This window comes from Glycine max, chromosome 19, assembly GCF_000004515.6.
Source record: "Glycine max cultivar Williams 82 chromosome 19, Glycine_max_v4.0, whole genome shotgun sequence".
Classification (NCBI taxonomy): domain Eukaryota; kingdom Viridiplantae; phylum Streptophyta; class Magnoliopsida; order Fabales; family Fabaceae; genus Glycine; species Glycine max.
Window position 1 is genome coordinate 16,556,134 of NC_038255.2, and position 14,332 is coordinate 16,570,465.

Consider the following 14,332-nt stretch of genomic DNA (forward strand, 5'->3'; position numbering starts at 1 on the left):
TGTTGATGTTGATAATGATACTGAGATGAGATGGTGTTGATGTTGATAATGACATTGAGATGAGATGATGTTGATGTTGATGATGTTATTGTGATGATGTATGTTGTGTACTTACATGGGGGGTGTGGTGACCATGTTGGATATTCCTAGAGGGGGAAATAGAGTATTTTAAAGAGTTTTAAACATCCCTGGAGAAAGAAGGGGATGTTTTAGAATCTTTAACTATCCATGGTCAGTGCATTGATGATGTTCATGTTTCATACTTCATATTGCATGGAAATAGTACAAACTTTGTCAGTAAGTACTCGTAGTTTTTCATGAGGAAAAATACTTGTACTTGGGGGCATGTTACAGAACTTCCTTAAGACTCAGGTTATCACCATGGGGGGGGGGGGAGGGGTAGTTGCCTGTGCACGACAGGGTGACCTCTTGCTGCCTAGTTTTCCTAAGTGAAAGTGTCATGTGGACACGCTTATGCTATTTATTGATATATGATATCACTTTGCATTTTAGAGTTGAGTTAGGTACATGCATCATTTTGAGCATAATTGATTTAAATTATGGAAAAATTGATGACAAGTTTGTTAAGTGTACGTTGAACCAATGGGTTATTGAGAATGATTGTGGTTATTGTTATTGTATTCTTGTTAATCATTATCTTTTGGTGTTTGTTGATCTTTTATAATAAAATCACCCTTGCAATTTTTGTACCATGTGATTGGTGCCTGTGATAATCTCAAACTTTCGTTCGTGGGAGTAGATGAACAATAGTAGGTGACTTGGAGGGAAGTCTTTTGTTGGAGCCATCAAGCTGATGTGATAACATTGGAATTTATTTTGGGGGAGAGTTATTTTTTGTTATGAACTCTTCCTTAGTTGGTTCCTTGACTCTCTTTTGATTGGGCGTATAAGTCCTATGTTTAGATATATGTAAAAATTGAATTATGTTCAGACATTTGAAAGATGTGTAGTGGTGTAATATATATATATATATATATATATACACCACGAAAAATTTACCATCATTTTCATAATCAAATTAATGGAGCTTTCACTTAAAAATTAAAATGTCACATTTTATAGTAAGTGATATCATAGCGACGAGGCGGGTCGTTACATTATGGCAGATGTTTGGTCCTGTGGGGTTATCCTGTTTGTCCTACTGGTTGGATATCTTCCTTTTGATGAGCTTGATCTAACCACCTTATATAGTAAGGCATGAATTTAAACATGTCAAATATATACTTTACTGTAGAATATATTGTAATGCAAATCAAAATATTAATCTTGCATACGTTGAAATACTTAAATTATTATTTATGAGCCATTTAACATGATAATAACTAATAAGTAGTAAACAACTTGCTATTATGGGGTCAATTTATCTATTAGCTTTATGTGGTGAAAGAGTAACAAATTGACCCTGAATTCTGAGTGAGAATTGGAAATGAGATTTTTCACCATTAGTCTCTTGCATCTCTTAATAGGTGTTGGTTGTGATTTTGACAAGCAACGAGTTCTTCTGATTAACACTCTTCAATTCTGTGTTCAAAGGCTCAAGAAATATTGCATTTTCTAATGGTTGCTAGTCTTAAATGTTTTCATCAAAAAAGAATTCGGGTTGACGTTGATGCTGATGTTTTTTCTGCATTTTTTTTCTTTCTTTCAGATTGAGAGAGAAGAGTTTTCATGCCCTCCTTGGTTTCCAGTGGGAGCAAAAATGTTGATACATAGAATTTTGGACCCAAATCCTAAAACTGTAAGTACTTTCATTGCACAACAAGAGTTGTGAAACACAACCTTTCACTGCTTATTTAAAATTAATCTTCTATAACTGCAAAATTAGAAAATGAGTTGAGTCTTTGATGAAACCCTATTTGTTGTGATACAAAGGCATCTAAAAAAACTAAGAGTGTGATGCTATATAGTTCTCAAGCATGATTTTGAACTGTATGATATTTTCCCTTTAAAAGTGAATGGAGTCGGTAGAAAAAAAATGTTTGTACTGAAAGAACTTAATATTTAGTCGTGGCATGTTATGATCTGTTATTTTTCTCCATTAGGATATGAAAACAAAGTATTTTCAGTTTCTTTTGCTAACAGTTGTTGATACACACCGCTAACATCTTTATTTAGACTAATTTTAATATGTAAAATGGATTTCTCCAATAACAAATTAAATTAGTACAATTACAATGCATGCTTCAATGGTGTGATGTGATTTCTCTTATAGGCTTCTAGTGCATATATATTTTGGCCAAATGGATCCCCTCTAAATATCATTTCAAGATCAGTAAGTTTCATCTTTGAATTTGTTAGTGAGACATTTTTTTATACGCTACTAGAAAATAGGGTTTTAACATTGGTTATTAAGGACTTTCAACATCGGTTATTAACCGATGTTGAAAGTACCGATATTGAAAGTAATATCGTTAACATTAGTTTTCTGAAACTAATGTTAACATAAAAATGACAACAACGGTTTTTAAAAAACCGATGTTATATAATAAGAATTATAAAAAAGTCATATATCTACACATCAACATCGAGTTTTACCAAAATTGATGCTAACTTATTCATACAATATCGGTTTTCGGAAAAACCGATGTTAATATATACATACAACATTGGTTTATAGAAACCGATGTTGTGAATGAAGCTTAACATTGGTTTTTGAAAATGTAGAAGCAAAGACTTTGATGTTTTGATGATGCCAAAGGGTCATGCGCTTCTCAAGTTTAATTCAAGAGGATCATACGCTTCTCAAGTTTAATTCAAGACAAGAATCCAAGAAATTCAAGATATATGATCAAGATAATCTCTAGAGACTTAGGAAGGGAATTCCAAGTTGAAACAACAAGAGGTTTGGCCAATGAAATTAAGCTAAAATGTTTTTTCAAGAGATTTACTCTCTGGTAATCGATTACCTGAGGATGTAATCGATTACCAGTGGCCAAAATACTTCCTGAAATGCTTTTAAAATGTTTTTGAATACTTTTGAAAGCATGTAATCAATTACATGAGTATTCTAATCGATTACCAACAGTAGAAAATATTTATAACAGCTATTAGAAATTTGAATTCAAATTTTACAATGTGTAATCGATTACACTTGGATGGTAATCGATTACCACCAGTTATTGAACATTTTAATTCAAATTTTAAAGCCTGTAATCGATTACACAAGTCTTGTAATTGATTACCAGAGGAAATTTTCAGAAAATAATTTCCAAGAGTCACATCTATTCAAATGGTTTTTGAATGACCATCAAAGGTCTATTTATATGTGACTTGAAACACAAATTTGCTAAGAGAGTTTTTCAGAACAAAAAGTCTTATCCTCTCAAAAGCAAAATTGTCTTATCCTCTTAAAAATTCCTTGGAAATTACACTTGCAATTCAATAAGGAATTATTTGAATGCTTCATTGTTCAATCTATCTCTTTCAAGAGAGATTTCTTCTTCTCTTCTTCTTACTTTTGAAAAAGGATTAAGAGACCGAGGGTCTCTTGTTGTAAAGCAATATGAACACAAAGGAAGGGTTGTCCGTGTGTGGTTCAGAACTTGTAAAGGGTTTTTGCAAGTTAGTGGAACTCTCAAACGGGTTGCTTGGGGACTGGACGTAGGCTCAAGGGTGTGGCCGAACAAGTATAAAACTGAGTTTGCACTTTCTCTTCCCTTAAACTCTTTTATTTATTATTGCTTATTGCTTCTATTCAGTAAGTTTAATTTCAATAATAATTTAGGAATTAATTTTGAAAGGAATCTTGGGTTTTGGGTTAAAATCAAAATAGAATTTTTAATTAGGGAATAGTTTGTGATATCTTAATTCAACCCCCCTTCTTAAGATATCTGAGGCCACTTGTCTAACAAGTGGTATCAAAGCTTCATTCTTGTATAAAGTTTAGAAGCTTCAAGAATAATGGCCTCATCAAACTATTTATTTCCTGAAGGGAATTCAATAAATAGGCCTCTTATTTTCAATGGAGTGAGTTACCATTACTGGAAAACCAGTATGCAAATTTTTATAGAGGCAATAAATTTAAATGTCTGGGATGCAATAGAAGTAGGGCCCTATATTCCCACTATGGTGGCAGGAAGTAAAACCATAGAAAAGCCTAGGGAAGAATGGAGTGAAGAAGAAAAGAGATTAATGCAATACAACTTAAAAGCCAAAAATTTAATTACATCTGCCTTAGGAATGGATGAGTACTTTAGGGTATCAAATTGTAAAAGTGCAAAAGAAATGTGGGATACCCTACAAGTAACACATGAGGGCACAACAAATGTGAAAAGGTCTAGGATAAATACATTAACTCATGAGTATGTGTCGCAACCTACCTTTCAGCGGGAGGGCGACGCGGGGCTCACGGGTGCGTCTTCCAAGAAAGGAAAATGCACGGAGTCGCCACCAACGTTTATTTGAGGAAAACGTCGGAAAAACCGGAAAGGTGTGGTCTACGAACTTTAATCGTGAAAGGTTCAAGAGTTATTTTTACGCACGGAGAAGATATTAGCACTCCATGCGTCCATCACAAGGGACGGTAGCCTTTAGTCAAGTGTGCAAATATGACTTCAAAATGTTTTATTTTCCCTTTTTTATGTCTTTTTATGTTTTTATGCTTTTTATGTTTTTAATTTTGGTGTGGTCGACAAGGGTGTTTCCCTCACTCCTACGTATTCTCAATTACGATGAGGAAATCAGACCTATGTAGTTCTTTCAGAACTAAACGTTGGTTAAGTTGTTTTGATCTTTTTCCGCAAGATCAATTTAAACAGAACAAAGGTCATTTAAGGCGTTGAACCATTTAAACGATCTTTTGATTTTGAAAGGAGAGAAACGTTAAGGCATTGGACCATTAACGATCTCTTGTTTTTGAAAGGAGAGAAACGTTAAGGTGTTAGACCATTAACGATCTCTTGTTTTTGAAAGGAGAGAAACGTTTAAGGCGTTGGACTATTAACGATCTCTTGGGGTGGTAAACAAAAGCGGGGCTTTTGCTCCTACGTATCCTCAATTGCGATGAGGAACTCAGACCTACATAGTTCTTGCAAAAGTGGTAAAGTTAAATGTTGATTTTATGCTTTTGAACGGTCCATCTTTACATATAAAAGCAAAGAGGACTGTTTAAGGCGTTGGACCTTAAAACGGTTTTAGTGATTTTTGCGGACAAAGCTTAATTTGTGAGTTGATTTTAGCCTTAGTTTCACTTTGGTTATTAATTAATTCATTCAAGGAAACTTCCAAAGAAAAACGTCCGATTGATTTTTTTGATTATTTTATTCAAAGATATTTTGATTATTTTATTATTAATTTTTCAAGATATTTTGATTATTTTATTATTATTTTGCTTTTTATGGTTTAATCGAGGTTACAACATGAACGATCGGTTAGATTTTGCTTTAACAGTGATTAAATGACATTACAACACAAATGATCGAATGAAATTCATTTTATCATTTATTAGGCGAGATAATGGCTTAAATAAACGGTTAAAGCACATTAAAAATGGAAGAAAAGAAAATTGAAAGTGAACAAGATGAAGATGAAAGCAAACAAAACAAGAAATGAATTGAAAGTCCCAGATTGAAACACTTAGCGGATGAAGAACGAAGAACGGACGAAGAATGGAGGAAAATCTTCAAAGATTTGCTCACGGAAACGTCTCGGAAGCGTTACAGAAGCACTTCGACTCGATTTTTCTTCACTGAAACATGTTTTTTTTAACCCAAAATAGTTGAAATGCATAGCCTAGGGGTCATGAACATTTTGAAACAGCCCCCCTCCCCTATTTATAGGGAAAAAGGGAGGTGCTTGCCACCCAGAGGCTTCATAAGGAAGATTTCTAAGCGCACCCCAATTACTAAATTCACCCCCCTTTTCGTACTTTACGGAAAAGTTACGGAAGCCTTACAGAAGTGTTTCGGATTTGATTTTCATATTTTTTTTCTCTTCCCTTTCACCAATGTTAAGTAAAATATGCTTACCCAAGGTTTTTGGAAATTTTACAGAAGCATTACGGAAGCTACAGAAGCCTCGAAAACCATTTTTCAATAGCGTGGAGGAGTTTGCCACCCAGTTGTTTCCTCCTTAAGCAACCCAACTTCCAAAATGTTCTGGAAGGGCCTAGATTCAAATGGCTATTTACACCCCTATCTTGATAAGTTCACCCCCATTTTGTGTTTTTGGTTGTTTTCTTCACGAAATCTCACGAAACTTTACGGATTCTACCGCAATGAGTGTTAAGCCTTCCGAAGCGATCAACAATGGTCCTCGGATGAAATTAGAGTGTAACAGTTTATTTACACACACCCCACTTTGCTAAATACACTCCCGTTTTCCTGTTTTTGACCAGTTTCTTCCCGAAACATCTCGGAACTTTACGGATTCCACAATGATGGTTTTTAAACATGTTGAGGTGGTAAAAAAAAGGTCGCATGCCGACAAACAATGGTCCCCAAATGAAATTAGGGTATGACAGTTGCCCCTCTTTACTTATATTTTATTGGAGATAAAAGGGAAGTAAAGATAAGACACTAATTTCGTTTGAGTTGAATCTTTACCCGATCGGCCACTAGCGCAAATCAAAGCAGTAAAACCCGTGAAGGCATGAAGATATTGAAATTTCTTCTTTTCTCGTTTAATTCATTTTCACTCTCCCTTTTTTTTAAGAAAAAAGCGTACAAACAAAGGACGTTGAGTCCTACAAAGCACAGGGAAAAAGGATATTGAAGTTTTTGAGGTGAAGACATTGTCGTCTTCGAAATGAAAATGAAGACATTGTCGCCTTTTGAAGGCATGCAATGACTGAAGACATTGTCGTCTTCGACATGTAGATGAGGACATTGTCGCCTTTGAAGACATGCAATGACTGAAGACATTGTCGTCTTCGAAATGTAAATGAGGGTCATTGTCGCCTTTGAAGGCGTGCAATGACTGAAGACATTTTAGTCTTCGAAATGTGTGCGGATTACCATATAGGGCGTCTCCGCGTGCTACCTGACTTCTCACAGGTCGGGGTAGCAGAACTGTGTGTGTACGGATAACCACTTGGGGTATTTCCGTCTGCCACCTGACTCCACGGGTCAGGATTAACAGAAGTGTGTTTGTACGGATAACCACTTGGGGTATTTCCGCCTTCCACCTAACTTCACGGGTCGGGATTAACAGAAGTTGTCTTTGTACTGATAACCACTTGGGTATCTCTGCCTGCCACCTGACTTCACGGGTCAGGATTAACAGAAGTTGTCTTTGTACGGATAACCACTCGGGTATCTCCGCCTGCCACTTGACTTCACGGGTCAGGGTAACAAAAGTGTGAGACAAAAAAAAATCTCGGCTGTAAGACGTTGACATCTCCAGGAAAGTTGCAGATAACAACGTTAGTCACTGCATGCTATCGGGCTTTGAGTCTTACGGATAGCAAATGAGACTTTTTCGCAGTCTCGGTCGGAAGACGCTGACATCTCCGGGAAAGGTGCAGATGACGACGTTAGTCACTGCATGCTATCGGGCTTTGAGTCTTACGGATAGCAAATGAGACTTTTTCGCAGTCTCGGCCGGAAGACGCTGACATCTCTGGGGACTTTGTAGATGACGAAGTTAGTCACTGCATGCTATCAGGCTTTGAGTCTTACAGATAGCAAATGCATGAGACTTTTTCACAGTCTCGGCCGGAAGACGCTGACATCTCCGGGGAAGGTGCAGATGACGATGTTAGTTGTTAGTGCTTAGCTCTACTGAGTTTTAAAAGATTGGCTAAGATTTTGTTAAAACATAAGCACTTAGACAATGAAGGAAAGCTGGAGTTGCTGCACATGATGTCCAACGTTATGTCAAAGAATAAGATCGGGCTGCACAATGCACAAGGCAAAATGAAATGTCAAATGAAGAATTGAAGCTGCAGGATTCACGATGTCGGATACAATGTCCAGGACATCCTGCCCGAGAATACTGGAGTTGCTGTACAATGCAAGATAAAAGTCAAGTAGTGAAGCTGCAGGATCCACGATGTCGGATACGATGTCCTGACATCCGGCCCGATAATACTGGACATATAATTCTGTTATATCTTTAACAGATTATTGTGCAGTTAGCAAGAGATAAGAAGATCTATCCTTAGGAACGAATTAAAAGATAATTAAAGTTCGAATTTCAAAGTAGAAGAGTTCGTTCAGGGATTAAAGATTAAAGATAAAAACTAAAAGATCAAACTGCATCTTTTAGATCTTTAAGTGCAGATTTTCAGGAAGAATGATAGATCTCATCCAGCACAAGTAGTTGCAGCCCAGAAACGCACACTGCTATATAAACATGAAGGCTGCACGAGTTCTGTACCAAGTCCGAGATTGAAGAGTTATTTTGTGAGTTTTGGGACTTGAGTCTTTTGTGAGCCACCTTGATGGTACCCTAACATCAAGTGTTGGATCTCTAGTGTGTAGAGTTGATCTCTAGTGTGTGGAGTTGATCTCTATTGTTCAGAGAGCAATCTCTGGTGTGTCTTTGAATTGATTGTAAACACGGGAGTGTGAGTGAGAGGGAGTGAGCGGGGTTTCTCATATCTAAGAGTGGCTCTTAGGTAGAGGTCGCACGGGTAGTGGTTAGGTGAGAAGGTTGTAAACAGTGGCTGTTAGACCTTGAACTAACACTATTTTAGTGGATTTCCTCCCTGGCTTGGTAGCCCCCAGATGTAGGTGAGGTTGCACCGAACTGGGTTAACAATTCTCTTGTGTTATTTACTTGTTTAATCTGTTTATACAGTCAAACACAATCTGCATGTTCTGAAGTGTGATGTCGTGACATCCGGTACGACATCTGTCCCCAGTATCAGAATTTCATTAGTCACTGCATGCTATCGGGCTTTGCCTGCCTCTAGCTGACAAAAGGTGTGGATAACCATAAGGTATCTCCGCATGTCATTGGACTTGCCGTCTCTGGATGACAAAGGTGCGAATAACCATAAGGTGTGTCCACTTGCCACCGGACTCACAGGTCACAATAGAAAAAGGTGGGGTGGTCGACAAAAGCGAGGCTTTTGCTCCTACGTATCCTCAATTTGTGATGAGGAACTTAGACCTACTTAGTTCTTGAGAAAGCAGTGTGAGACTAAAATATTCTCTACCGGAAGATGCTGACATCTCCGGAAAGGGTGTAAATGACCACACTGGTCTCTGCTTGTCAATCGGACTTGGGGTCTCCGAATGACGAGGTGCGGATAACCGTAAGGTGTCTCTGCAAGCTACCGGACTCTCGGGTTGCCGGATAGCAAAGGGTGTGTGGGGTTACCGTCAGGTGTCTCCGCATGCCACCAGACTCTTGGGTCATGGTAACAAAAGGTGGGGTGGTCGACAAAAGCTGGACTTTTGCTCCTACGTATCCTCAATTTTTGATGAGGAACTCAAACCTACATAGTTCTTAATAACTGTGAGACTAAAATAGTCTCAGTGTTCTTTCACTAAAATAGTCTCGGTGTTCTGAAGGCGAGGACATGTAGTCCTCTGAAGGTGAGGGCATGTCGCCCTACGAAGGCGAGGGCGTATAGCCCTCTAAAGGGGAGGACATGTAGTCCTCTGAAGGAGAGGACGTGTAGCCCTTTGAAGGCGAGGATGTGTAGTCCACTGAAGGGGAGGATGTGTAGTCCTCTGAAGGCAAGGACGTGTAGTCCTCTGAAGGGGAGGACGTGTAGTCCTCTGAAGACGAGGGCGAGTAGCCCTCTGAAGGTGAGGACGTGCAGTCCTCTGAAGGCGAGGACGTGTAGTCCTATGAAGGCGAGGGCGTGTAGCCCTCTAATGGCGAGGTCGTGTAGTCCTCTGAAGGCGAGGGCGTGCTGCCCTCTGAAGGCGAGGGCGTGTAGTCCTCTGATGGCGAGGGCGTATAGCCCTCTGAAGGTGAGTACCCAAGGGTCCACCCTTATGAGAAAGCAAGAGATTGACTCATTGAGAGGGCCAATCATTCTAAATTCAAAAAGATTGGACAGTAAATGTAGGAAATTTATGTAGTTAACATGATTTTTAGGGATCCAGATGCATGCAACATTTGTCTTGAAATGCGGTAAATGCGGACTTCGTATGCAACAATGCAATGTAATGGAAAGTTGTACAATGTTCATGACATTCTTTCCCTATTTTGTGATTTTGATTTGATTTGATTTTTTTGGAAAAAACATATTGACTGTCCTTTTGAAAGAGGTGATAATTCATGCAACCTTATCCTATCTTTTGCAAATCTCTCCGGGAACTCCCTCAGAGTGTATGTTTTGTTTGATTTAAACACTTGACCATTTTGGAGTGACAACAATGGAGCCGTTTGTCGTTTAATCACTCTATTTAAATCCTAGGGTTTGTCCCCCCATTTTTTTGTTTCAAAACATCGACGGGTGAGAACTTTTGATCTGCCCCCAGGTTCGCTTGAGGCTCATGCACGGTGCCCCTCATTGCCCTAGTGTAAGGCTTTGAGGTACCAATTGTTATCTTTTGTCATGACCTTGTAGCTGGGAACCTATTGGGTGAGAACTTCTAATCTGCCCCTAGGTTTGCTTGAGGTTTATGCATGGTGCCTTTCATTGCCCCAGTGTAGGGCTCTAAGGTATCCATCGTTGTTTTGTTTTCATAACCTTGTAGCAAGGAAGAATGAAAGAGACGGTTGATTCTCGCAAAAAGATTTTTTCAAGGACGAGAAATAGTTGAAGGATTTTTTCAGTTGACGGGTTAATTCAAATGACTCCTATTCTTGATAACTCACTTCTCTCTAAAAAAGACAAACTTTCTGGAATGATAAAATAAGGTCACATGAACGTCTATATTTTTACTTGAAAACACTGTCAATCAAATGCTTTTTTCCTTTTTCTTTTTGAACTTTTTTTTCGCTTTACTCGTCGTACTACGGCACCCTCACCAAATGTGTAGCATGAGTAATTTCTAATTGAACGGTCTTGGAAGTCCAAACTCAGGAGTGCAGGTCGCAGTGAGCAAACAAACCAATGGCTTGCACCCACATTCTAGTCGAAGCAAAGATGTAATTATGAGAGGATGAGGCACAAAGATGTCAACTTTACCCATTTTATTTAGCATTGTAATTGTGGTTTACAATAATGGCATAAACTTGAAAATCCTGATGAGTCATTAGAGACATCTAACAACAGCTTTCAAAATTGTCCCATGTGTGGTGTCACTTGTCAATGTTAGGATTCAACAAGCAATTCTCCTCAAATTTCAGCCAGCCTGCATCAATTAGACTTTGCACCTTACGCTTCGAGGTCATACAGTGCTCAATGGAATGTCCCAGAACTCCTCCATGATATGCACATGTTGTGTTCGAGTCGTATCCTCGAAAAAATGGAGGTTGAGGAACCCTGGTAGGGGTTATGGCTACCATTGCATTATCAAGTAGATATGGGAGCAAGTTAGCATATGACACCGGAATTTGGGGTGAATCCTACAGGCTTTTTGCTACAAAATTCCATTTTGGTCAATGTTTTCACACCGAATGTGTGACGGGCAGGCTTTGTGGATGATTGGGGATGGCCTTTGTGGATGATTGGGTGAGAGGGACTGTTATTGGCTAAGTAATGACATTGTTGGGATGATGGGAAATTTGACTGTGTAGGAATGGCAGTCATAGCAAGGGTTTCTCCCTCATTCTCATTCTTTTCATTTGCCCCAGTTTTCGCATTCATCAAAGCAGGATGATCAGATTTGCCTTTTTCCAGACCCACTTTGATCCTTTCGCCGGTGAAGACCAAATCCGCAAAGCTTGAAGGTGTGTAACCCACCATTTTTCCATAGAAGGGTTGTGGTTGGGGGCGAAATTGAGGCCCCTCCAAAGTGTTTTGCAAGGGTATACCACCAGCTGCTTGCCTTTCAGTGGCATATCCGAGGCAAGGCTCGAAGTCGGCTAGATTGTGGTGGGGAATTTCATGTGTCTCCCTCATGGGTTGAGAGACATATACATGATGAGGTTGTCAGCTCTCAATCAGTATGGGAGCAGAGTTATTGACATCCTCATTTGAAGAATGAAGAACGGTGAAGAACGGAGGAAAATCTTCATAGATTTGCTCACAGAAACGTCTCGAAAGCGTTACGGAAGCACTTCGACTTGATTTTTCTTCACGAAAACATGTTTTTTTTTACCCAAAATAGCTGAAATGCATAGCCTAGGGGTCATGAATATTTTGAAACAGCCCCCCTCCCCTATTTATAGGGAAAAAGGGAGGTGCTTGCCGCCCAGAGGCTTCATGAGGAAGATTTCTAAGCGCACCCCAATTACTAAGTTTACCCCCCTTTTCGTACTTTACCATGTGTTTGGATGAGGAATTTAAAGATTTCTAGGAAATTCAAATTCACAGCATTTTGATTGCCTTGATTTAAATTTCTTTCATTTTGTAAATATTTTGTTTGGATGAGGCAATTCAATTTCTTGTATTTTAATTTCCTTGTTTGGATAAAGTAATTCAATTTCAATGAAATTCAAATTTTAATTTTTAAATATTTATTTAAAAATTAAAATTTCAATATTGAATGAAAATAAACATGAGTCATTTTTTAAATAGTTAAATATTCAAAATAAATTTAATGTTATAAAATATATAATAATAAGTTTTTTTTAATACTTAATAATTAAATCATCAAAATAATTTTAATGCTAAACAATTTTGAATTTTATACAATATTTTTGTAGTAACACAAAAAAACTTGGATTAAACAATACTGCAAAATTAAAAGATGAATGATATGTACTTCTTTATTCTTGTTTAAAAAATTAATTACCTAGTCTTGCAATAATTTTAAAAAACATATTAAAATTAAATAATTATGTAATTTAAGGACAATTATCTCGTACAAAATTCAAATGATATTAATTTCATTGTTTTTACGGGAAGAAAATTCAAATTGTTAATAACGCACCAACGCATAAACACGAATCAACACAAGCATTACAAGGTCCTAATTAATCAAGTTCCAAACAAAGATCTTAAACAAAAATTGCAAGGTCCAAATTTAAAAAAAAAAACAACGTTCTTCATTCCATAATCTTCATTCATCATCAAGTGTAAAAGGTCGATGAACCTGAATAATTAACATCCAATGTTGCCATTTAGGGGAGAAGAAACAAGATAATATAAGTCACAAGAGGAAAGACAAATAACTATAGTGAAAATATGAGTTCAATTAGGCATAAAAAAGACACAAATTTATAATTTGAAAATTGAAATTGGAAATGTAGACAAAAGGTTACTCACCAAGTTTCATTCTCCAAGATGTGTTAAAACATAATCTGTCTTTTGGTGAATTGGAAGGGCTTTCACAATAGCTAACTACTTTGGATCGTCAGCTAACCATTTAATAGCTTTAGCCCATTGTTGTCTACTAAGATCTGGTATCAAAGCTGCCTCACGCAATGCTTCTTGAATATCTTCATCATCAACTTTACCATCCATCTTTTCCACCATTCGGTTAAAAGAGTTCACCATTTTATCCAAAGAAGCTGCTATTCCTTCTTTTTCTCCTATCTTTCTCTTGTGAGGATGTGTGCCAGAAGAAGTCGAACCTTGTCTTTTTCCTTTTGTATTAGAGCTTGGTTCTTCTAAATCTATGGCAGTAGCACCTAACCCCATGAATTCCACTTCATTTGTTTCTCTACTCATTGCTTCATCAGCATCCATAGTAGATTCAGCTCCATGACCGGTGGCTCTATCTTTAGCACACAAATCCACTATATCATCCCAATTTTGAAGCACCTTGAATCGAAACGGTTTAGCCGATTTATGCGACTGGAAAACAAAGAAAAAGTCAAATCCAATCTACTTTGAATAACAAATAGCAACATACTAAAGAATACTTACAGTGCAATATTCATTCCAAGCATTTTCATTCTCAACTGTGATCATGTGCTTAGTGCCATCCCAATCAAATCCACTCTGGCCAAGGATGTCACTTACAATACCATACCACGATCTCCATAATTTGATACGATTTTTGACATTATCTGATGTGACATTAACATTGAAGCTTGTAGATAACACTGCGGCTGCAGCATTCAATGCTGACCTTTTCCAACCTCCGTCACCCTTGTTGCCCAAATTCCTTTGATCTCTAAGTACATCAACCAATACACGTTCCATTTCCAAATTCCATGTAAAATAACTTCTTGTTTCCTCATTATTTTTTCCTAAAACTTTTCTTTTGTCAGTCATTTTTTCATTAGATGACTCCATTGAAGTTAATGTCACTTATTCAACCTACACATAACAAATAGTAGATATGACCTACTTTATTCATTTGACTAGTTCACTGCACAATCATAGAAAATATTTCAAGCAAAGTTTTTATGCAAT

At 37.6% G+C, this 14,332-nt stretch overlaps 1 protein-coding gene across 1 annotated transcript; it reads right to left on the reverse strand.

The window, feature by feature from the left end:
• Positions 1-13,312: 13,312 nt before the first annotated feature.
• Positions 13,313-14,119, reverse strand: LOC102662317 (uncharacterized). Its single transcript, XM_006604998.4, has 2 exons — positions 13,841-14,119; positions 13,313-13,768 (listed from the first exon to the last, which is right to left on the reverse strand). The coding sequence occupies exons 1-2, from the start codon at positions 14,117-14,119 to the stop codon at positions 13,313-13,315; spliced, it is 735 nt and encodes a 244-aa protein (XP_006605061.3).
• Between the last annotated feature and the right edge of the window lie 213 nt (positions 14,120-14,332).